We start from the raw sequence: 23,694 nt of genomic DNA, 5'->3' as shown, positions 1-23,694 counted from the left end.
CATGGATAAGCTTTATAACACATTCATAAAGTTGCAAGCAATAGCTACTTTGTATGTCCACGCGGTAGGTACACTATCTCATTGATGGTCAAATTGCGTAATTAATAAGTAAATGTTGGGACGAGGCTCTTCGCTTTATCTTAATGTCGTCATCACCTTTTAGAAGGGCTTGGCGAAGTGTTTTAGTGAATTCTGTTTGTGTGTTTCCAGGTCATGATGGTTATGAGAAAATGTTTTGAAGAAATTATGAGATAAGTGTAAAGGTGATAAATAACAACAACGAAAATTGATTGATTGTAAATACTTGAGTGCATTAACCTAAGACTTTTTGTAACAAAACGAAACTTGTAACAAAAGCTTCCTGCCATAGCTTGTTTAATAACCCGTGCCGAAACGTCTAGCAAACCAGGATCAGATATAAGGTTTTGCTAATTTATCTTCAAATTCTAGATGAATTAGCTACACAGTGTAAAGTTTCTTAAAATATAAAATGTACCAATTTAATATGTGTTAATATATTCAATGCGATTTTTATCTATTCACAAATGTTCAACAGAACTATCAAAGATTCATATTATTTCATCCGATTCACATAAACGTTATACCGTTTCCATTGTCCGTGTAGGCGTACGTGGGCGTGTATTTATAATACTTATTATTTCAAAACGAACCGATTATGAATTGCCTTTCAATCTTTTCTCCATAATGTATAAGGCTGTAAAATTAAATGTGCATGTGTTTCTATGAAGCTCTTTTGTTTACAGTGTTATTCTTCCTTGGCGTTATAATACTTTACGGTTAATGGAAATGATATCTCAGTTTTATATAAACAATAAATATTGGAGAAATGATTATTGGTTTTAGAAACTTATTGTGTGGTACGGGATTGTTTGTCGATAGAGTTGTTTGAATGGAGACATTATCGTAAAGCATAGAAATAATGTGACATATCAATTTTGTCGACGTTTTAGAGGAGAAGGCAATGAAATAGTATATTTAGAAGGCTGTCAAAATATTGCTATTGTTTATGATACAAAAGCTTATTATGATAATGACTTCATTTCACACACAAGCATTATGTTGTTCGAACCGATCGTTTAAATTTTATAGCAAATTATATTTATTTTTACGATTTGGAAACTATACTTTTATATCTTTTTGTACCGTATTTATAAAGAACTAAACATGAAATATAAAGAGACATTAGTTAATCTTTATTCCGAAGATTTTCTCAATCGCCCAGCGGGGTGTTACCGCGAATGATAAAGTTCTATTTAATTCTAATACAAATACGCTACGCCAGTAATACTCGTAAACGTATATCGTTTCCTGCTATTTGTTATCGATTTAGTGTACCGTACCTTCTGTAATGATCGCATTATTTACTTTTTATATGTTTTCATGCTTGTTTAAATTTTTATGTTCCGCTTTGATGTAATCTGTGAGAGGTACAACTTGTATCTTTGTATTTTGTTACGAAATGTTGTGGGTTTATTTGTACATTTCAAATGTGATTAAACTACCTAATCGGGTCTCTACAGTGTCTGATCTTTGGAATAAAAATAAACTTTTAGGACAAGAGTAAGATTTGTTTTTTTTTCTGTTCTTATGTGTTCTGTTTTTATGTGTAAGTTCCACAAATGATACGAAAATGAAAACAAATAAACAGACATCGCGATACAGACAGCGATTTTTTTTATGTTTGAGTTCATTAAGTATTGCCCTATCCGCACTTGGCCAGCGTGGTGCACTGAAGGCCTAACCCCCCTCATTCTGAGAGGAGACCCTTGCCCAACAGTAGGACATTCATGGGTTAAATTGATTTTTTTAAGATTTAAATTCATTGCATCGATTATACGAAACTTTAATATTATTGACATTTTTCACCATGTACTCGAAACAAGCAAACTTAATCATAATTTTCTCCTTAAAAGCGTTGTAGATGTAGATTTTAATACAAAAGTCTAGTTCGTCTATCCGTTCTGCAAGTTTCAAAGAATCAACTAAAGCACTCTTTAAAAATCAATCAGTCCCATCACTCACTTTGTGCATCAAGCTCCGAGCTCTAGCAATTTGATTGATCTTTATCAATCAATTCTCTCTGCAAGGCAATAGATCTTTGCCATCAATATTTGATACGTTTAAACTTTGATCTATATTCATAGCTGTGAAAGGTCTATGGAGAATGCCCTAGAGGTTTTTAACTCGTTACCTAGACCGAATAAATTGATAAAGTGGGTATATGTACTGAATAATATTAATTTGTAAATTGATATTTCAAACTAGCTAGCAATTTACTTTTCAGTTCGATACCTTTATTGTATTTTATTGCTTCAATTTTTTTTTTACTAAGCTAACATAATGGCTAGATTTTCTTTAAACGACCAAAATCGTATGTTAGATATCTTATATCTATGTTAAACATAAAAGTTAAATATTGCCTTTGCATCCCTATTTTACTTTGGAAAGTCAAACGATTGCTGGCGTTGGTTTTCTTTTCATTACGTAAACGTATCACAAAATAAATATTTGTATCAATTACTTCATTAATTCCCAAGTTGATGGCAATAGCCTCGTAGTTAATAACGCCACAAGAATGCCCCTGGGTTAAGCTAGTCACACACTGATGTTTAACCCAGTGATTCAGTTCGTTGAATTAATAAGTGTTTCTCTGACTGTAGTTTGAAATTTGGTTCATATTCACACTAGGGAATACGTAGTTAATTATGTATTGTACTCGGTTCGTGTCCTCTGTTTGCGGTGTGCAAATTTTCTATAATTGAACGATTATTCGCCCAAAATTCTGCTTGAAACGTTTGTATTGTGAACTGTAATTTCAGTTTGCTAATTTTGGATTCCCTGGAATGGTATACAGTGCTTTAAACGAACAATCTCGTAGAAACCAGACTAAGTCAATCTAATAAATTTTTGACTGATGTTTTGCCTTCATATTGAATGTCTGGCATTGAACTTGCTAAATTTCTTATCAAAAGCTTGATTGAGTTTGTTGATTGTTCTTTTACAGCGGTCGTAGCTGTGCAGCTTTATCTAATTGGAATATATGACGTTGACAGTAATTTCAGAACATTACTGCCACAATCTTGTGAGTTTGATACACGAAAAAAACAACTATTATCTATACTAATATTATAAAGCTGAAGAGTTTGTTTGTTTGTTTGTATGTTTGTTTGAACGCGCTTATCTCAGGAACTACTGGTTCGATTTGAAAAATTATTTCAGTGTTAGATAGCCCATTTATCGAGGAAGGCTATAATATCATCACGCTACGACTAAAAGGAGCAGAGTACCAGTAAAAAATGTTTCAAAAACGGGTAAAATATGACGCATTCTCTTTTGTGGGACGCAAGCGAAGTTGCGGGGGTCAGTTAGTCTACCATAAGTTGGTTAATCGGGCCCGATTGTACTGTATATCCCTTGTCCATATGTTTGTCCCTACATGACAAATTCCCGGTACGTTAGTTGTCTTTAAAAACCCATAAAACTGCCATTCAAACGTCCTTAGGTTAAACGTACATTTGCATGTCACACCATCGTAAGAGCCCGTTGACAAGGGAGTAAATTAAATTGCACCAAACAATTAGCATAACATGTTGTATGCACTTTTCATTTACCCTTACAGTAATTGTCCCGTCAAGGTGATACGCAGTCCTTTGGGAGATTTTCATGTTCGCACATCGCGTTAATGTAATGATAGAAGAACTTGTATACATAATAATAGGACTTCTATACCCATGAGTATTAGCAGACAGAATGTAATGCTTTTTCTTTATCTATCTGTATGAAGTGAGGAATAAAATAATGGAATGACATAGTCTTGAGACCCTTGTGGAACATATGGGCTCGAGGTTTGTGTGTTTTTGTGACATTGTAATGCATATAATTTTATGTATTTTGTCTACTCTAAGTATAGTATTATTACTCCGCTTCGCCTAAAACTTCGTAGTAGACATTCCTTTTAAGATTCTTCACAAATCTTATTTGTAAGATTAGTTACTTTATCCAGCATTTATCCGTAACCAATAAAATAACAATTTTTTTGTTGAACTCTAACGGTCAATGAATTAAGCTTTAGCTTTCTGATATTTCAATATTCATCGGTAAGGCCTATTACATTATTTCGTGCGAAATATTTACGTATTTTATGTACCGTAAAATGACGTAAATGATTCACGGTTCACAAAATGTTGTACAAAGCATCATACATCAAACAATGAATGAATTAACTGACCCAATTTCACTGCAATATGAAAACGTAGATAGAACATTAAGCCCTTAATGTGTTGCGTATACTTGTGTACGTAATTCCGCCATTTAGGGGGCATTCTCATCTGGCAAATTTAAGCAAACTATTTGCTTGTCATGGAGACTACAAATTTCTATAAATCTTTGTTATATTAATATTAATAAACAAAAGTTCACAAGTTATCCAAAATATTTAAAAATGGATTAAAGCCAAATGGTAATTATTGTGTAAAGATTTATGAAATTCGATTTTTTGTACTTGAATGTATGCAATCTAAGCATTTTTATTCCCAGGCGTTTTAAGCCATTTTTTACTAAGTTCCAGCCCCAGATTGGTTACCGAATGCTTATTACTTATTGCTTATTATTACTATCAACAAGTAGACAATTAAAATGTTAAGTCCATCAGTTTGCTAAACTCAGCCACAAACTATCCCAAGTCTGCACAGCCAAACGCGACCACTACTTTACCGGATAGGTCGATATTGATGAATGAAGTGTCAAATGTCTCGAGCGTGTGACACTCAATACGTGTGTAGGTATGGGATATTCGGCGTTGTAACGTTTGAGGGCAGTGCTATCAATAATGCTTAGTATCAGCATTGCGGTGTGTTTAGCGTGGTTTATGAGACGGCTGAGCGTAACGAACTACGTAGTAGCGAAGTAGTTTATTTTAGAGTATTTTAGTTAGTAGTTGTAATTAGTATTAGAGTACAATTTGGTTTAATAGATAGCACAGCGGAAATATGGTAAGTTGGAATGTAAAACTTCTAGCAATTTGCAGATGCCAGCATGAGATACAGAATGTGAACAGGATGAGATGTGTTTTCCTCGCAATTGTAATTAAACTGTTTTTATTTATATTATTATAAATATTTTTTTTTTTTGGTTAATTGCTTTTTGTATCTTCAACCTGCTTCTTCTTCCTATCTTTTACCTTGTACCGAAAATAAAAATCGTAAACTACCGTTAAGAAAAAAAATTGGAGACAGCTTGTAGATTTCTTAAATTTTAAAATTAGTCGCGTCCCTAAAATCAACCAATAAAGCACTACCACACTGATTACCAGAACACCCATACTAAAAAAAAAACAGAAAAAAGCAGCCTTAATTTTAATTTGTAACAATACACGTTGTACGCGGCACGTTTCGTCGCGACGGAAGCGACGCATAAATCAATGTGTGTGGCAACACCTTAACAGTATCAATGGTGTATCAATTATGAACGGTGCGTATTCTGAACTTTTATTGGACACTAGCTGACCCGCGCAACTTTGCTTGCAACACATAAGGGAGAATGGGTCATATTTTCCCCCGTTTTTGTAACATTTTTTACTGCTGCTCTGCTCCTATTGGTCGTAGCCTAATGATATATAGCCTATAGCCTTTCTCGATAAATGGGCTATCTAGCAATGAAAGATTTTTTTAAATCGAACCAGTAGTTCTTGAGATTAGCGCGTTCAAACAAACAAACAAACAATCAAACAAACAAACTCTTCAGCTTTATAATATTAGTATAGATTAATCGCACGGCAGGCTTTTGTTCCTTGTCGGTGAACAATATGGAGGTAGTATATTTAGTAATGTGTATGTATACGGCTGTATTTGTGCATGCATTTTTTCGTTATTGGCATAATGCAGCAGTATATAAATAAAGTTCAAGACTAAATGATTTGAGAAAAATAAGGCATCAAGATGAAATCGATTGATTCAATATCAACAATTAAGCCTAATTTGACTGTCTGGTCTAAATTCTAAAGAAGTTTTTGTAAAATATCAAGTGACAGTAAACTTCTGCCAAACCAGGTTAATAAAAAAGGTTACCAGTTGTTCAACTAATGTCTTGAATGGTTTAAAATTCAGAGTCTATATTGATCATAGTCCAGTCAAAAGAAGTGTAAACATGACATTGGTACAGCAATTAAATATGACTGTCAATTTCCTTATTGAAAAGGCTTTATTTCAACCACGTGTAGTAATTATAAAATGTAGGAAGGTATGACGTGATAGTAATCAATCAATCAAAACGGTCAGCTGAACCTTGTGGGAGGACAAAGCTATTTATGGATTAAATAGCTTCTCCGTGTAAAGAATTAAAAGGTCGTTAACCTTTTCTTATTTCGATACCTTGACCTATAAAAATAATTCAAGTTTTGTTGTTAAGAAGTCAAACAATAGTGGACTGAATTACAAAAAATATGTATTTTTTTCATTATAATAATATGTAAAAATTGTTGTTAAGCGGTCATTTTTAAGTACTATGCAACAACAATAAAAATAGTACCAACTCTAAATAATAATATACGTACTCAAGAGAATAAACTGTTAGTCGTTCAATATTTTAAACACGTAATCTTATATGCTATATTTTGCTTGTCCAGTCATTCAAATGTGTCCACACTATCAGGTCCTTTGACTTGCAGATAAATGCCTATAATGTCTCGTACATTGTCTAAAGACTTAAAGCCCTAACAAGCTGACAAACAGTCGTCTGAATGAATCATTCAATGTCACTGAGTGCCGATTAACGCGCCGCGCCCGACACACTCACCCGTACATTCATTCGGTCATTCGAATGTAAATACGAATTCCTTAATCCGTTGTACCTTTAGCTTTACGTTACTTTCTTCAATGAAATGTGTGACCGCATACAAAAGTCTTGACATTGAAGTTAAATACATAATTTGCAGGCAAAGTCAAAATTCATGTGTCGGTTTAGCTTACAAAATATTGGTGTAACACGGATTTGTGGGTAAAATAGGTAAAAAAAATGTTTTCGAAAGTGCGGCTTTAGTTCGTAGTCATATTGATTCGTCAATAATCTCTGTACTAACAAGAAAAAAAAATATTTTTATTTACATATTATTATAACAAATATAGACACCCACACCTCCCTAAATCTCATCTAAAGATTATTATCGAGGCGTATTTATTTAGGCGCGTGTGCATCATTATCGATAGTATCGATTACACAGTAACTCGGATAAATCAAACGGTGAGCAAACGGTATCGATGTCTTAACGCAACGGGTTAGAATCGATTATCGACAATCAAAGTTTTAAAGAGGCGCTGATTGAAAAATTACCTACGAGATTATCGAAGACTGGGGTTTAAATCATTCGATTGTAGCTGTGGTTCAAATCGATTGTATCGTATCGAACGATTTAGTAAGTCGTAAAACTTTCTAATGTCATCGATGCATTCGTAATGTTTATCACAGCAATATGCAATGAGCGTAATGAATATCGAAGAATTTTAAGTGAGGTAGATAAGGTGATTGATTTATTAATCTAATTGATATGCAAACGTGATAAGAATTTCAAAGGTACTTATAGCACTGCGGGGCGTATATTTTCTCTTTGATTGTAATTTGTTTAATTACTTATGAATCGTTGCTCTGCTGAACCTTCAATTAAATTTTAGGTACGTATAACTTAAATTGTTTATGATTTTTAACAAGATATGGTAATATAGAAAATATGTACTTTTTCAATATAATAAGGGCAATAAAATATGTATTATTATGGCCAATAGTTTTTTTATACACGACTTATAATTTGACTAAGCCTTTACTTGGTTAAGCTTACACAAAAGAGGTTAAGAATAAGGAAGAGTCAGACTCAAAATAAAACTATTTGTAGATGACACCGTAATGTGATTCTCTTACCCCCTGTTTCTGTGTACATTTAGCGGTAGTTTATCTATTCAATAGCGTTCTTTTGTATGAGTTTTGAGGCTATTGAATAGATAAACTATCGTTAATTGTACCTTAATAACCGGGGATTAGTAATCGAGCCGAACATACGGCACCTTCTGCACCACTATAGGCGTGACAAACACCTTAACTTTACTCGGCGGCATAGTTCAACCAGGGATTAAAAATCGATAATACAGGAAGTGTCAATAAAAATAGTCGGCAATCGTATTTACATCGGTAGGGGTCCGTTCCTTCATTTGTTACGGTTGATTGCTAATAAAGGCATAACGCGGGGACGTACCGGTAAATCAGTTCACGTTTTTTGACTTCCGTTGCCTATTACAAAAGACTTGTATGGAATTTTGAGATTCCATAGAGCTTTATTTATTTGAAAGGGTTATTTGTGACTAAAAAGTACTGTATAATTTTGAGAAAACACAGAATAATTAATTCTAATTTACGTAAATCGCCAAGGCTCTAAGTTGTACCTACCTATGTATAGTTATTTTTGCGAATCACCTGCAACACGGTCTTTGTCTGCCAATAGCCAGAACAGCTTATATACAAATCATCAATGATGATATAACACATACATAATATGTAGCAAAAATTTAGCTTACACCTGAAATGTAGAATTTAAGCTATATCGACCAACCAAACCAAAATTAATCCCTAAAATCGTTGACCAAAAGCTACTTCCCATCCAGCGAACATCCCGACAGCTGTCTCTAAAACAAACTGTACGTTATACGATAGTCAATTTTGTAATCGGACAGATGTTGGTAGTTGTTACAAAATCCGTCGTTCACAAAACCACAGCTACCGTTGATTTTTTTTTGAGAAGCATCATTCTGACCGCCCGTTCTACTGTATCGCGTTTCATTGCACACTAAAACAATCGTGTTACATGAATTCGTGTCAGTTATTTTCATTCGTTTTAAATAGAATTGCGTTAGATTATTATTTTTGGGCGGTTCTTGCGAATCTGCGCCGGAGAATATTAAAATTTGAAATTAAAATTATGTTAGAACTTGTATGAAAAAATATTTTTATAAACAACTTTTGTGACATTTATAAATGAAAATTTCACGGAGATCTTACAAACATACAAAATATTGGTAAATAGTACACACGAAATAACAATGAATTTGTAAATCACATTTTTTTTTTCATTTATGAATTGAACCCACTATCTGACGCTATTCTTGAACTTGGAGTTCAAACTGTGGTGACTACGTTAAGCGCAGCGCTATGGCCGCCTAAGCGATCTATCAGTATTAGTTTGGATAATTTGTTTCTATAGTCTAGTTCTCGGCTATTGCTTGAACTAAAATTGTTATCCAGGAATGAAACGTGAACACTTTAAAAAAGTGTCATTTATAATTTATTCTGACAAAAAAATATTACCGCCTATTAAAATAAAATAAATTTTGAAACGATGCGACGGGATAAACTTTCCTTTCAATAGAATGAAAAAGGAGCTTAAATTTTTTTGTATCTACTGGGAAATTACAATATCTCGTAAAGTATCGGAAATAACTTACTTCATCCAAAGAAAAAACTCTACTTTTAACATAAAGAAGTTTTTTGAAATTATTATTTATATATTTTTCCGGGCATATATTTATCTTCCTTTGATATCTTCTGTAAAGATATAGGAGTGATTTCTCTTTATAAATGTTGTCCTAGTTATATATTATAAAGTAAATAAAAAAAAGCTCAGTATTCCGTGAAGTTTTAACACTTTTTATCTTGTTAATAGTGTAGATATTAATCTACACTGTCCTTTACTACAAATATTTACTTGTTCGCGTAAGCTCTCATGGGCTTAAATCAAAGCTATAAATATCGGTAAAATCTATGAGATATCAAATAGTAAAGGAAAACAAATAAAATTTTATTTGAAAACAATATTATGCAAATATAGTTCATTACGAATTGTCATAACTTGTAATCAAGTTCCAGATTGTAACTAAAGTTTTAAAATAGAACCTTTAAAACTCTTGTTAGAAATGCATATTACGGGCTATACATATTTTATTTCATGTCATTAATAAAAATACGATTTTAGCTCTAAAAAAACATAATTCCATAAAACGATAAATAACTATGGAATTATTCTCCATTATATTAAGGAATAAATAGCATGTTAAATACTAGTTTTACTAGGTATTAAAAGCGTTCTATTAAATTATCTAATGAAGATACAACATCTATCACTTGCAACATCATTTGACATCGCACAATGTGACATAAATTAAACCAACTAACTCATTTACGCATAATTACGGCAAGTCACACGCGTAATTCTGTGGTGCATTAAAGACTATAAACTCGCGTAATACCTTCGGAACATTACGGGATAATTACGCGAATTCATTTTGTCCACCACAAATGAACTCAGTTTAAAACATGCTTAAGCTTTTCGAATAATCGATGGTATTACACCCAAATCGTTTACTGACCGTAATAATGTTGTACACAATTGAAATATTATTATTCTGATTATAATCTATAGGGATAATGGATGCAGAATTGCATTTGAATGCTGATAATATCGTTGAGTGATTATTCATAATGGTGATTCGGAAATTGTAGACTAATAACTTGAAAGTGAAGTACTATAATGGTGATTTTGTAAAATTTACTACGCTTAAGATGTTATTGCTCATTGTGTTTCCTTAAACAGGCTACTAACTGGTGGTTAACGAAGAAATATGCCTAAGAAAGTGAAATCAGGTTTATATGACGCATTTAGTGTAACCAAGGTAATAAAATCCCGTTATTGTTAACTATAGATACAGTCTCATGGGCACGAATCACCATTTCGCGCAATGGGTTCTGCTGATCGAGTAATGATCTGTTAACTTGACATCCCTTGCAATATACTTGGGCTAATGCAAAAATTGTATTGCAATAATTATTCAGTAGTCATTGGTTTAAAAAAATTTCCCCGAAAGAAAAGATTTTGGTATCAGAATCAAGGTAGATATCCATCTACCTTGATTCTGATACCAAAATCTTTGTACGTCTAATGGGTGTACGACTTAGATGTTTTATAGTTAACAGCAGAAATTATAAAAACGGAATTCGAGAGTATGAGATTTTTATCTTTAACATTCTACACCTGCATCGTAAATAAAATATGAGAGGAATTGAAAATATTTGCAAGCTTGAAGCGCTGTCCGAACGTCCCTTAAGAATTGAGACGTAAAGCATCATTCATATTAAAATACATTCCTTTCAATATCATTATTTTCATTCAGTCATTCATTCTTGATATCAGCTTCGTCTGATTGTTACTTTCTTTTGTTTGTTAGAATATAATGGCTACTTCACCAATGATAGGATTGTCTTCATTATAATGTTTTCTCAAAGAAAAATAAATATTATTGTGTTCTAAGAGTATTTTGTTTAAGAATTTCTATTGAATCAGGTATCAGTTGAAATTCACTTGATATTATTTTACGTCTAAAGATAGCATTTATTGATATTCTATTACGAATCCATTTACTTATAATAATATCTTCATGTCTAGAATTGATTGAATTTAAAAACAAAAACATTTCGCAACATTTTAAGCGCTGACAATAATAGTTCTGAGCTATTGACCAAAAAACGTTTTTCAAAAATTCTTGAGTCGAGAAAAGGAAACCTCTTCAAGATTTCTTTTCTTCAACATTGAAAAAGCAATTTTACTTAAGAATGAAGTGGGTGTGTGAAAAATGCTTTACATCGAGAACGGTTTTGTAGCTTTACGTCCTCCAGATTCAAGACGAAGGCGTTTTCAAATAATTTATATAAAATATTTTGCAGTAAGGAAACTCTTAACAAAAATTATGGCACTCCCTTCTCGCGGTTCAACGTATAGGTTGCTTTGTGTGAATCCATGTTGAGAACGTTTAAAAGCTTTTGTGCGATCTCGTTGGCGGAAGCCGTTGGAGTAACTTCTGATCCGGCTACCAGTGCTATTGAATGCAGGTCAGGCAGTATTGGATCTGCGAATATATTGGTAACAGTAAATTTCCAATGTAATTCTCGGAATCTTCGGGGATTTTATTCCTGTTCCTGATTCTTAGCTCTGCGCTTAAGGTTATTGAAGAACGTATATTGTTCGCGTTGTGATCATGAAATTCATAGTCGCTTTGTGCGCTCGTTTTAAGGCTTAGATGTGACAGTTTACAAGAATATTGCAGTTCAGTGTCAGACTATTTAGTGTGTGCTTTCACCGGTTATAATCCTGTATAGTTTTAGGTCAATGGTTCATTGCAGCTTGTCCGACTCCGGTAATAATAAACAATGCCAATATCGCACCGTCACTAGTGTTAACTAGTTCCTTATTAGCACATTACTTAGCATCGTGTGACATCTTAGAACAGGTCTAAGGGTCGGTTCATATATATATGAAAAATGCGTCGCGTTAGAACAAAGAAATTGATATTAAAACTTTCAGCTTTACACATTTTTCGCTTCGATGATACTAAGTACCTATGGTCTTCGCATCATCGAAGACCATAGTTACTTAACAAGCTACGTTTGACGCTTCTTCCGTCAGATATAAACTGACCCTAAGTTTAGGCCGAAATCATTAACGCAAACTCAGTTTAAATTGACAAACTCCAGTATAAAAATCAGTTTAAAAACAATTTGACAGAAACAGTCAAACTGAAAGCAGTTTCATAAAACCTATTTGAAAACTCAACGTTAAAACCGCAGGATGAAATCCCGAAGCAAAACGAGTACATAACAAAACACTTTGCCGACTTTCTTTTAAAATTCCTGACACAATTTCTATCGTGCAGTTATAACAAACGTAGCGGGGACACCTCTCAACTCGATTGTATTGCCTTCGTGTTGTGTAAAAAAAACAACAGTTTTCTACCAGTTTCACATAGCGATATCGTTATTGCGAAACTTTGCCCACACTACGAGTGTCTTGTAGCAACAATACTGTGGAGGACCCACAATATTTTTAAGTATTGGTTTAAATTGATGATTTATAGATGGGGTAGAGATAACAGAAAATAAGTTTTGTTATTTATTAGTTTGTGTTGTTAGTTTTATAGGTTTGTTATTTTCACTTGATTGTTAAATTACTCTATAGTTTATCTACACATGTATGGACGGTGTTTGTTTATGACTGGAGTTATAGCAGAATAAGTACCGGAATGAATGTTTGCATTTTTTTGTGATATAATCCTAATTCTTATCGCATGAGATAATCATGACATGAAAAGGCACTTACATGAAAGCACGGCCATTGGAAAATCTCGATGCTCTGAAAAAGAAAACGAGGGTTAATTACGTTTATTACTATTACAATTTTTATACAAAAAAATATTTGTTTTGCAATTTAAATGATCTACAAAAACACTCAGAGATACTGTCCATGTCGCCAATAAAATACTGTGAAATTAAAATGTTAATGATAATTACTACTTATGTAGCTAACTATGTAACTGTACTAACTAGGAATATTGACTGCCCGTAATTGTGACATTTTCCGTTTCATAATTAAACAAATCTGCGTAGTTAGCCTGCCTCTGTTTTCAAGTTCAATCAAGCTTCCAACTAATATTTCCAAACGTAAAGCACACGCTACTAGTCTTTTATAAAACACTTAACGGTACAATAAACCTTACTGACAGCAGTTATAAAATATTAGTTTAAAAGCCATCAATACCGTAAATAAAGTTCCGCTCTATAAAATACTGGCACTAGAGAGTATTAAAATTATATTGAACCTGTTCTAACCCTGCAAACGCTAGCGGTGTGCGAGCAATAAACGGGTGCTCGCAAATAGCTCGTTACACCAAATGAGATTGAAAACGAGCAACAGCGGCAAATATTTGCAAAGCACCATATTACTCGATTTGGTTGTCGCTGTATGCTGCAAGCGTATGGTGTTACTTTTATAGGGTTAATTTTGTGTTTGTTTGTCTTCTTGATTGTTGGTTTTGGTGGTATAGGCTAGTTTTTTTTCTTTTAGACACCTTTATACGTATTTAAGATTTGTAAACAAAATTACATTAATACATTGGCTAATAAATGAATTCAGTTTACCCTGCATTAAACAATCTAAGTTATAAAGTGGAATCTCGTTTTTCTCTGTTAATATTAGATAACAATTACGCGACACGAAAGTTTTTATCTGTAAGTTTAAAATGTTATGTTCTCTGAAAAAAATGTTTTTATATCGAAACAACAGGATCACTTTCTCTAGAATATCATTGCACGGATACTTAAGACGTCTAAAATAATTCTTCAATAATATGTAGCAAAACCTATCCTATAAATCAGAATACCGTAAATTACCGCCTCAACTCCTTCAAAGCTAACAGCTTAGAGTTAACTCTCAACGGATTTAGACAGATAGAACCTTATGTACAACATACAATGTGCTTGTACAAGGTGCATCTACGATATACACGCTAAAGCCTTGAGGTACTGCGTCGAAGCCAGCCAATAAAGTTCCCTCGCAATTTAATATGTTGTACGTATCGAGTTTAAAAATTGCAAGCTCATAACAGATGTAAATAAAATTGTTATTTGGTTTCGTTTTCTTGTTTGTGTGTTTTAGAATTGGCTTCGTAGAAGATTTTGAGTGATTATTGTATTGAAAATGTTAAGGTAGATAGTTATTTATGAAATAATTCGAAAGCTATTGAGGCTGGGGCTCTCTTTTGATCCTTTGAGTTAAATTTTCGTAATTTCAGTTTTGGCTAGTTTTAAATAGCTTTAAATTAAATTGTGATTTTTTGATACTTTTATTTGGTAACAGAATCCTTAATTAGGCACACAACAGACACACACATCATATTAAACCATTAAGAACTACAAGAAGCGGGTCGTCGTAGTTAGTTTTGCATTCCTACATACGGAGATAAATCGATATTAAAAATAGTAGGAAGGCGGAGAAACAATAAACTCTACTTAGAAATATCAATTTTAAAACGCTCAATCGAAAGACTGGAAAACAAATAACACGTTACAACAACAAAGGCTGCATAGAATAATGAAAGATGTAACTATCAAGTTTGTAACGACGCATGTTACACGAGATATATTCACGAATATCAGGACTTGAAATGTCGTTGCATTTCAAACGCATTTCAACGCGTAAATTTGACCTAACGTTAGATGAGTCATAGTCGCTTGTGTGTCCGTTAAATGGTTACATTTGCTGTAACGATGTGACGCCGACGGTTCGTTGAATTTTGTTAAGGTTGGGGTTAGAGAAGCTATGTACAATAAACGGCCTATGGATTCAATTTATTTTGAATTTTGATACCTCGATTCTCTGCTACTATCGGCTACCGACAATCGCTTTGGTGTCGAGAAATTTTACACGGAAATCTGTTTAGAACCTCTACCGAGCTGATAAGAACTATTTTGACAGTACATTTTAAATGTCAAACTTTCTATGTTCGACAGTTCCGACTGTAAAAAACTGCGTTTATAGTCTATAGGAGAAGTTGTAATGCGATTTTTAAATACTGATGTTAGTGTCGCTGCCTCCTTTTTGTCTTACTGTTAGAATTCCTTACCCAAAGTTTAAAAACCGGACCTTATTGCTGGAACTTTGTTGTCGGTTTGTCTGTCACCATGCCGTAATTTTTAACAGTTTCTTGTATTTTTTCCTCAGAAAAATGTGGTAAAATGATTGTTAACGTTAAGCGATGTAATAGGGGTTCCGGGGTCTGCGGTCAATAAAACTTAACACGCATGAGGGCAAGTAAAGTAAAATATCTGTAGTAAGTAGCTTCAAAATAAGTACAAAAGCAATTAAAAAGACTGGCCAGGAGTTTCTTCACTGTTCTTTGCACTGGCCCTATCGTTCGAACTGGCTGTAAATTCAGTAATTTTAACTATGATAAGTTATTACTCGAAAGATGGTAAAGTTTGTAATATTGACTAACATAACAAATGATATATTTGATTTTAGTAATAAACGAATTCTCTGCGGTGTCTTACTTACTGTCAAGAAAATCTCGACGAATCCAATAATGAATGTAAACATAATCCAAATAAATCCAACAATTTAAACACCCATTATAACCAAAATACATGCAAAACTTTCCCCGATTTCCTGGTCGAAAGACCCTCGCCTATTCAAACACGCCGTATAAAAACAGTCGCTCTTTGGCACTTCCGATTACGGCCCTACGCGGTGCCCGATACCTACTTTCGTTGCGTTTGAGCGAACAGAACAAATATTTACACCGTTTACAACGCTCTTTGAAACTACTTGAAGCGAAACTATGCGACTTGAATTTGCGATGGCCTTTTCACTTGTTTTACTTTCACGTGAGTTTGTTTTAAATTTTCGGGTGTTTGCGCTCATATTTTGTTCGTTTAGTGCGACGATGCTAATGGTTGGTGTATTACACAAATATTATGTGATTTGTGTTGGTTTGCTCTCGATGTTTTTAGGTGATCGGTCTTTTAGGTGATTTGGACTTGACATAGTTTGGTACCCAATTACACTTGTTCACACACTTTGATCGTGTTATAATTTGTTTTTAAATGCATTTAACAATTAAACTACATTTTAAAACAAATTACAATACGAACTAAATAATAGAAAGCTATATTGGATAATTTATCTGAGAGAGAAAAATTAGGTAGGTTTTCCTACTATTCTCAACAATATGATACTTAGCTATATACAGACACTAAGCAATACCCTGTAGTCAAGTTTTGTGCAAATATCTTCTAAAATATGACTTGAAATTGCTCTTTATCCCTTACATTCTAAACACCTTCCCGGAATCTGTTTAACATCTCCAGCAACCGTGAAATTTACTCGAAAGTCATTTCTCGAAATATAAATCAATGTACAAGTCCTCGGAACAAATTTATAATTTATATTCTATCTGAATACTTTCCCATGTCTAATTTATGTTCTAGCATAAATTTCTTGTACAAGGTGCAGTATATAAACGCTATTAATTATGAGGTTCTATTGAGGTTCTAAAGACCTCATGATTTCGTAAGATCCTATTTTATAGACACGTGGATGCTTGTCGTAATAGACACTTAAATGATGTTAAATGAAAATTATATGATGTTTAATTTATTACTTTATGCGGTGATAGAAAATATGAGTAGTAAATAGTGTTAGGGTTGACTAAAAACCGATATCATGTTATTTTTAGACCATTTTTGCCTATTTAGCACTAAAGTTCAATTGTGCATCGCGTTAGCAATGCGGTTAATTACAAACAGCACAGCACAGAGTATATTTCTTTTTGACTGAAAATGCTGTTGAAAAATTACAGTGTATAAATATTTTTACTAGTAAATCTATTGCCGATGCACGGAGTAAAAAATACAACCATGGATAGTGTAATTGCCGCTGAAACGTAATGTAACGTAAAGTAAAATGCATGATCGCATAATTATTTGTAAAATACTAGACAGTAATAACACAACACGAAAGCTTATAACATACTTTTTTGGAATGAAGCTGTAAATAGAAGTTGAAAAATAATATACTCATGTACAAAACAATAATATAACCGTACAAAGTGTGTCCAAACTTCAAAGTTATTCGGGTTATCTGGAAAGTAAGCGGCGGTTATGGATAGACGTCGCTTAGTTTGATACGGTTGAAGAATGTCTCGTATGAAGGTCGTGTAACCTCGCCTGTTTGGGAAACTTTCAGTTATGGATATTGGGAATTCTTGCGGTGAACCCTGTTCGGATGGGTGATGTTTACTGTATTATAGAAAGATAGGATTTTGAAAAGAATATTGATAACAAGGTTCTTTTGGATTATATTTTTAAATTGTAAGTATTTTTATTTAACTTGATGGTTACTAATTTTGGTAATAGTGGCAGGCAACTGCGTATTGGGAAAACTGTGGTGAACTCAAATCCTAACTGTTCACGAATTGCGGGTAGAAAACCTCAGCAATCAGTAGGTTAGTGATTATTACAAATTTGTCTTGATAGTCAATCTTACTATTTATTCAATTCGAACAACTACCAAGAAACTAAGCTTACTGCCTGATAAAGCCAAAAGTACTTACACAATCCTACACAATAAAAAACATTTCAATATTCTAACCACGGCAACTCTCTTTATATTTTTCTTGTACATTACTGGACCACCCAGTCAGTAAGTTGTACCCTCATTATTGGTGCTAAAGCACAGGTATTGTGTAAACTACTAGATAATGACGTCTTAGTTCACTAAGTTAATGGCTCGGACGATTGACTCGCAGATGTTGCGTGCACACGTACTAGTCATGCGCCTGATAAATGCAGTTCAATGCTTAACTGCAACACTTAGTAGTAATGAATTACGTTTTGAAGATGTGATTTTGTAAAGTGTTATGTGTGTGTATAATTTAAGTGATTTCATACTATTTCAATAAAATGTAAATGTGATAATATCAAATTTGGATAAAACTTTATACGAGAATAGTCTAAGACCCAAAAAAGGACACAAGATACCTTTTCCTACAAGAGCGGACGTATACTCTCATAAATTACGGTATAAGTGACCGGATAAATAAAAAACGACGAAATAATGTGTGAAATCCATCACTGTATGAAGCATATAGAATTTTAGTAACTAAATATCTTTGTTATTAGACATATCGAGAAGAAGACACATAAAAATTTTTCCTTGTTTAAACCAAACGAGGCAAACACGCGAGTGCACAGCGTCGGTGGTCAATACTCGCTCGTCTAACGCTATTATAATAGAGGCCTTACTATCGACATTTGTACCAGTAATGATCATAGTATTTACCCTCAGGATCATCCGTAATTACACTCCACGGGGTGGTCTGACCAACTACTGTCATTTACTGAACGATATTATAATTTAGACTAAGTGGATCTTGCAGAATAGACAGACGTAGAACATTATGTTTCTGTGCTACATCTTGCTAATATTATATCTGCTAAAGTTTATGTGGATGTTTATTGAAAAAATATTATTCAATTTACATGCGTCACCCAAAAAACGACTTCACGAATTCTGATGTTATTTGATACACATTTAGTTTGTAATCTGCTAACTAAGTCGCGGGCAAATTTTAGTAAGAAATATAGCTTTCTCTTGATTATATCGTAATTTACGAGCATGTAGTGAAGTAGTTGGTTTCTAGTTTGGGTGGACAATTCACCTGTACAATTGCACCTAATGGTAAACGTTTACACAATCCTGTACTCAAATTCCACACAGATCAAACATTTATATAATCCACGGTTAACAATAATAGGTTAATTTATTAGTTCGTGATTAACATTTCTCTAAAATTTGGCTGAATTAAGAACGAGCATCGTTTCAGAAGTTCCTCGTTTATAATCATCAATAGGGAAATATACTAGTCTGTTTTGTATTTGTGTGTATAGTGAATAAGCTAAGCTTGGTGGTCTTATCGAGAAGATTTCCGGAAACAGCCGAAAGAGATTTATCGTGAATGAAAATAGAACGCTCTGAGGGTGACCCCTTTCAGCGCTCTATTTTCAATAGAAATTAATAGTAAAGATATTTCACCAATACGATTCATTCATGTGCTATGCAACCAATGCAGCCACGCGTTTATGTATCGTCGTACTAATTTATGGATTAACGTAAAAGCGTCAGTATATCTCTAAGGATTTACACAAACGTATTATTATTTATTTACTTATTTAACAGTACGGTAATGTAACTACTCATACTCACACACCATTCAAATACACTTAATCCGTTTCTCTTGCAGTACTTCTTAATCTCCAAAAAAATACATAATGCACAACATACTTCAATCCAAAACAGAAGAAAATGCTTAATTTCAAAATTAAGTAAGCAAATCTCAAAGTACAACTCATCTTTCAAAACAAAAACAAAACACCTAAGCATCTTCATCCATCAATAAACAATGCAAAGATCCCTCATAAACTCAGCAAATGAACTTTAAGAATTGATAACATTGCACAAAAGACGCGGTTTAATAATCTCATTAAAACCTTTTACTGACATTTAACAGCCTATAAAGCGAGAGCGCACTATTTGTTCCGTTTCGTAACAAAATGAACTTTATTTATACTGAAGTTTGATTTTATAGTCCCTCTGTTTTTATAAAGCCGTACTGTTTGTCCGAAAGAGTGAAAACGCTGTCCATTTCAAGGCCGCTCGAGTCGTCCTCTTTTGTCTGGCAAATGGCCGTCTTTGAGCTTTTTTGGCCAGTTTTGTGAATGTATTTCGGGTAAAATGTTTGAAATTATGCTACTTTTACGGATCTTTTCGTTGGTTAATTAGATTGTTTACGCGGTTTTAATACTTTTCAATACTTACTCTCGGGTTTTAAGGCTTCGTATTATTAACTTTCGGAGTGTCCGTTTCATTTGTACTTGCCGACCGAAGTATCTTTTCTACCACATGCGCATCTTCGCAAATTATTGAATAAACAAACGAAATTTCAGTTCTGGTGCAGACCCGAACTTTGATGCAAACCGTGTTTCGTCCGATTTAGAACCAAAATTAGATTGGATTCGCCACGTGAATCATCGGCGTAGGGCAATTAGAATTTCATACGTTTCCGCCCGTCTGGCTAATATTTTATTTAAGGCCCAGTGATTCGATTAACACTTTCGCTTCAAGTATTCCGAATTTAATTTGGTACTTATTTTCTTGACGGCGTTATTCTCCATTACAGCTTATAGAGAAATAACTAAATTCTCAGATACAAAAAATTTAAAATTAATATTTTACAGCCTTAAGATAGCAATGAAATAAAAATGAAAATGTTTATCTTTTGAGAAACAGTTTAAACAAACACACAAAAATACAATTCTTTCCAAAAACACAAGGACAGTCTTTAAAACATGTTTATCTATCAAATGAATGTACATTACTATCATAGTGCATTCTGTTTGTAGAAGAATTATTGCCTATTTGTTAATTCGAATACGCGTACTAGTTAGCCTTCCGCCGGATATAACCAATTACATCGCAGCGCATCTCTTTCCTGCCTTCTGACGTTTATATTTTTACAACACTGAATATTTAAGTGTCGAAAATTTATGACTTTGTAAACATTGCCAGTTTTTTATTCGCCTGTTACGTAATTGGACAATTGTGTGAAGTACAGATGATGTAATTTCTAAACTATTTTTGACTAAAGACAGACACGATTTAGGGCTTTTTGAACAAATATTGTCTGTAATACAGTATTGAAACAAAAGAGGAAACATGCCTAATAATTTACCAATTTACATGAAACCAAAGAATTATAGAATATTAGTCACTCTCCGAGTAGAAAATTTCACTTCTAAATAAAATTGTGCATTTGTTTTCATAACATTTGCTTGCTATTACAATATCACCGTAACAAAATAACTGAACCATTAAAATACATAATGCTGGTACTCACGAAGTTAGCAAGTATTTTATTAAGCAGTGAAATATAACCGGGCAGCGGGCGGCCAGAAGTCGGATAAGTGCCGGCCCCTTGGTTCCAAACCGCGAACTTCCGATTTTAATTCGTTAACAGGTTTTAATGGTGGACTGCGAAAACCACAAAATGTTGTTTCGTAATGAACTGCCGTAATAAAACGTTACATTGAAATTTGTTGAACATTATGGAAATTTTAATCTGAGGTCGACAAGTTGGCTTATTATGAAAGTACAGTACAAACAATAACGATGAATTATAATTAATGTGGGATCACTATTAATGTTATCTAGTATTTAGAATAATTGGAGTGTAACATCTTTGAAAACCTTTACTATCTATTGATTAGTTTGGTGTAGGTATGCAGAAGAAGAAAGCTCATGGGTACATTTTCAAATCAAAATCGAAGCAAATAAAACACATGTTAGGATTTAAGACACATATAGACAGATATAGACCATACAAACATAATAATGTACGCACAAATCGCAACAAAATATCTATTTATTACCTGCATTTTCCGAATTTAATTCACCGAAAAAGCGTTTAGCACAAACTGTATGGAAAATAATTCACTTAACGCGATGACAGTCAGATGCAATAAATCACGATTAGGCCACAAATCACCCGGTGGCCGCCTAATTGACTCCGGGCGTGTGAGTAAATTTAGAATTCAAAATAATAGTCCAAAACTGTTCGGCCTGTTCCAAAATGCTTTTTGGTTTTGCACCAATTTGAAATTGAATTTGTTGATAAGTTTTGCCGCTAGTGTTTAAGTAAGTCAAATAATATTATGCCTTATGAGGAAAGCGACGATATTTAAAAAATCTTTTTTTGGATTTGGTATTTTTTTAACTAAATACTATTATAATCTGAAATTGTCTTCTAATTATTATTATAATTATTTAGACATAATATAAATTTATGGCTCTTGTAGTTAATCACAAGACATTTATTTAGATTTTAAAAGTTCTTTTTTTTATTTAACAATGTTGACCGCTGATCACGAGGACTCGGGATCTGTTCCTGGGGCGGGCAACATACTTTGAAACATTCAAATTTTATAGTAGAATATTTGTCAGTAGTATGGCTTTGTAAAGTTTTCCTTTTAAATTTCTATGAATAATTTTATGCAACAGTGAAACTAAACCCGTTATCTGTCCACAAAACCAGAGCAATAAAAATACTTTCCCCTATTTGACATATTCTGATTGACCGGCTAATCCAGATTTTAATATAGTCATTGAATTACCTAGACTAACGACTTACAAACCAGCCAGTATTTTTCTGTTTTAGGTTTTACACGTCCCTTATACAGTAAAACTCTTGTAGAACTAGCTCTGTAAGTATGTGTGTACAAGTTTATAATTAAGACATTTAAAATACGTAATGTGGATTAGTTTCCAGACTCTATAAAAGTATTTAATGAGAGTTATCTAGTGTTTTAACAAGAAAAAGAGTAAGACGTACATATAATTAATTAGAAGTTAAATAATTTTATTTCCATTAAAACATAGAGTCAAGAGAGATACGAGAGAGAGTGAGAGAGAGAGAAGAAAATTTAAAAATGTCTGTACGTTAAATTAAATGTTATAGTGAATCCGTGTAGTGTTAAAAAAATCATTGATATTTATTTATTTCTGAATCTGTATAAATGCTTATAAGCAATGAAAAGGTTTTTAACTCGATCGTATTAATTACGGTATTTCAAACGAAGCGGCGTTAAATATTTTTCTAAGAAAAAATGAGCCGTACTTAAACGCTAACACGCCGGTTATTCAGAGAACAGCTTGAACAAATAAACTTGAAAGAAGTTATGAAAATCTTAGAAGAATGAATAAAAATGCACAGCTTTAATAAATTAATTAAATAAAAATGTTAATTATGCGCTTATTTAAAATACACTATGCTTTATAAATACTTTGGTTCGGCGAAGATACCTCTGTTTTTAATTGGATGAAAAAAAGTTAAATCCTTTAGAAACTGGCTAGAAAAAAAAATCAAATAAATATTTAAATCCTTTTCTTTTGCTTTTAAGAATCATAATACTATTCCCATTGAGTGTATTAAAAATAATGATATAGAGAAGAAAATACCAACTTACTAGCCTTATGTCGCCTAGAAAATATCAACCTCCTTTAGACAATATACTTGTTAAGTAAAACAGAGCTTGTTCGATAAATCGAAGTTTCCCAGAGCGATTGTGGAGATAAAACAATTTCTAGTCGCGACACTTGCTATCGATACCCACCCACAGCTGAGAGCGATGTTACAATTGATATCACTTGCCTTGTCACTAAATCCCCGTCCTAATTGTCCCTTAAATGGTAAGGAACGA

General features: G+C 33.2%; 1 protein-coding gene across 4 annotated transcripts in view; it reads right to left on the bottom strand.

Annotated features, from left to right (window-relative positions):
- Nucleotides 1-23,694, bottom strand: part of LOC142978212 (uncharacterized) — a 177,456-nt gene that overhangs the window by 120,397 nt on the left and 33,365 nt on the right. For all 4 annotated transcript variants that reach the window (XM_076122550.1, XM_076122551.1, XM_076122552.1 and 1 more), the window contains exon 2: nt 13,205-13,237. In XM_076122550.1, coding sequence (XP_075978665.1) covers nt 13,205-13,237 — 33 coding nt within the window. The remainder of the gene's footprint in view (nt 1-13,204; nt 13,238-23,694) is intronic.

The sequence above is a fragment of the Anticarsia gemmatalis genome, chromosome 14 (genome assembly GCF_050436995.1).
Source record: "Anticarsia gemmatalis isolate Benzon Research Colony breed Stoneville strain chromosome 14, ilAntGemm2 primary, whole genome shotgun sequence".
NCBI lineage: Eukaryota > Metazoa > Arthropoda > Insecta > Lepidoptera > Erebidae > Anticarsia > Anticarsia gemmatalis.
Note: the sequence above shows the minus strand (reverse complement) of the source record. Positions and strands in the feature narration are given on the sequence as shown.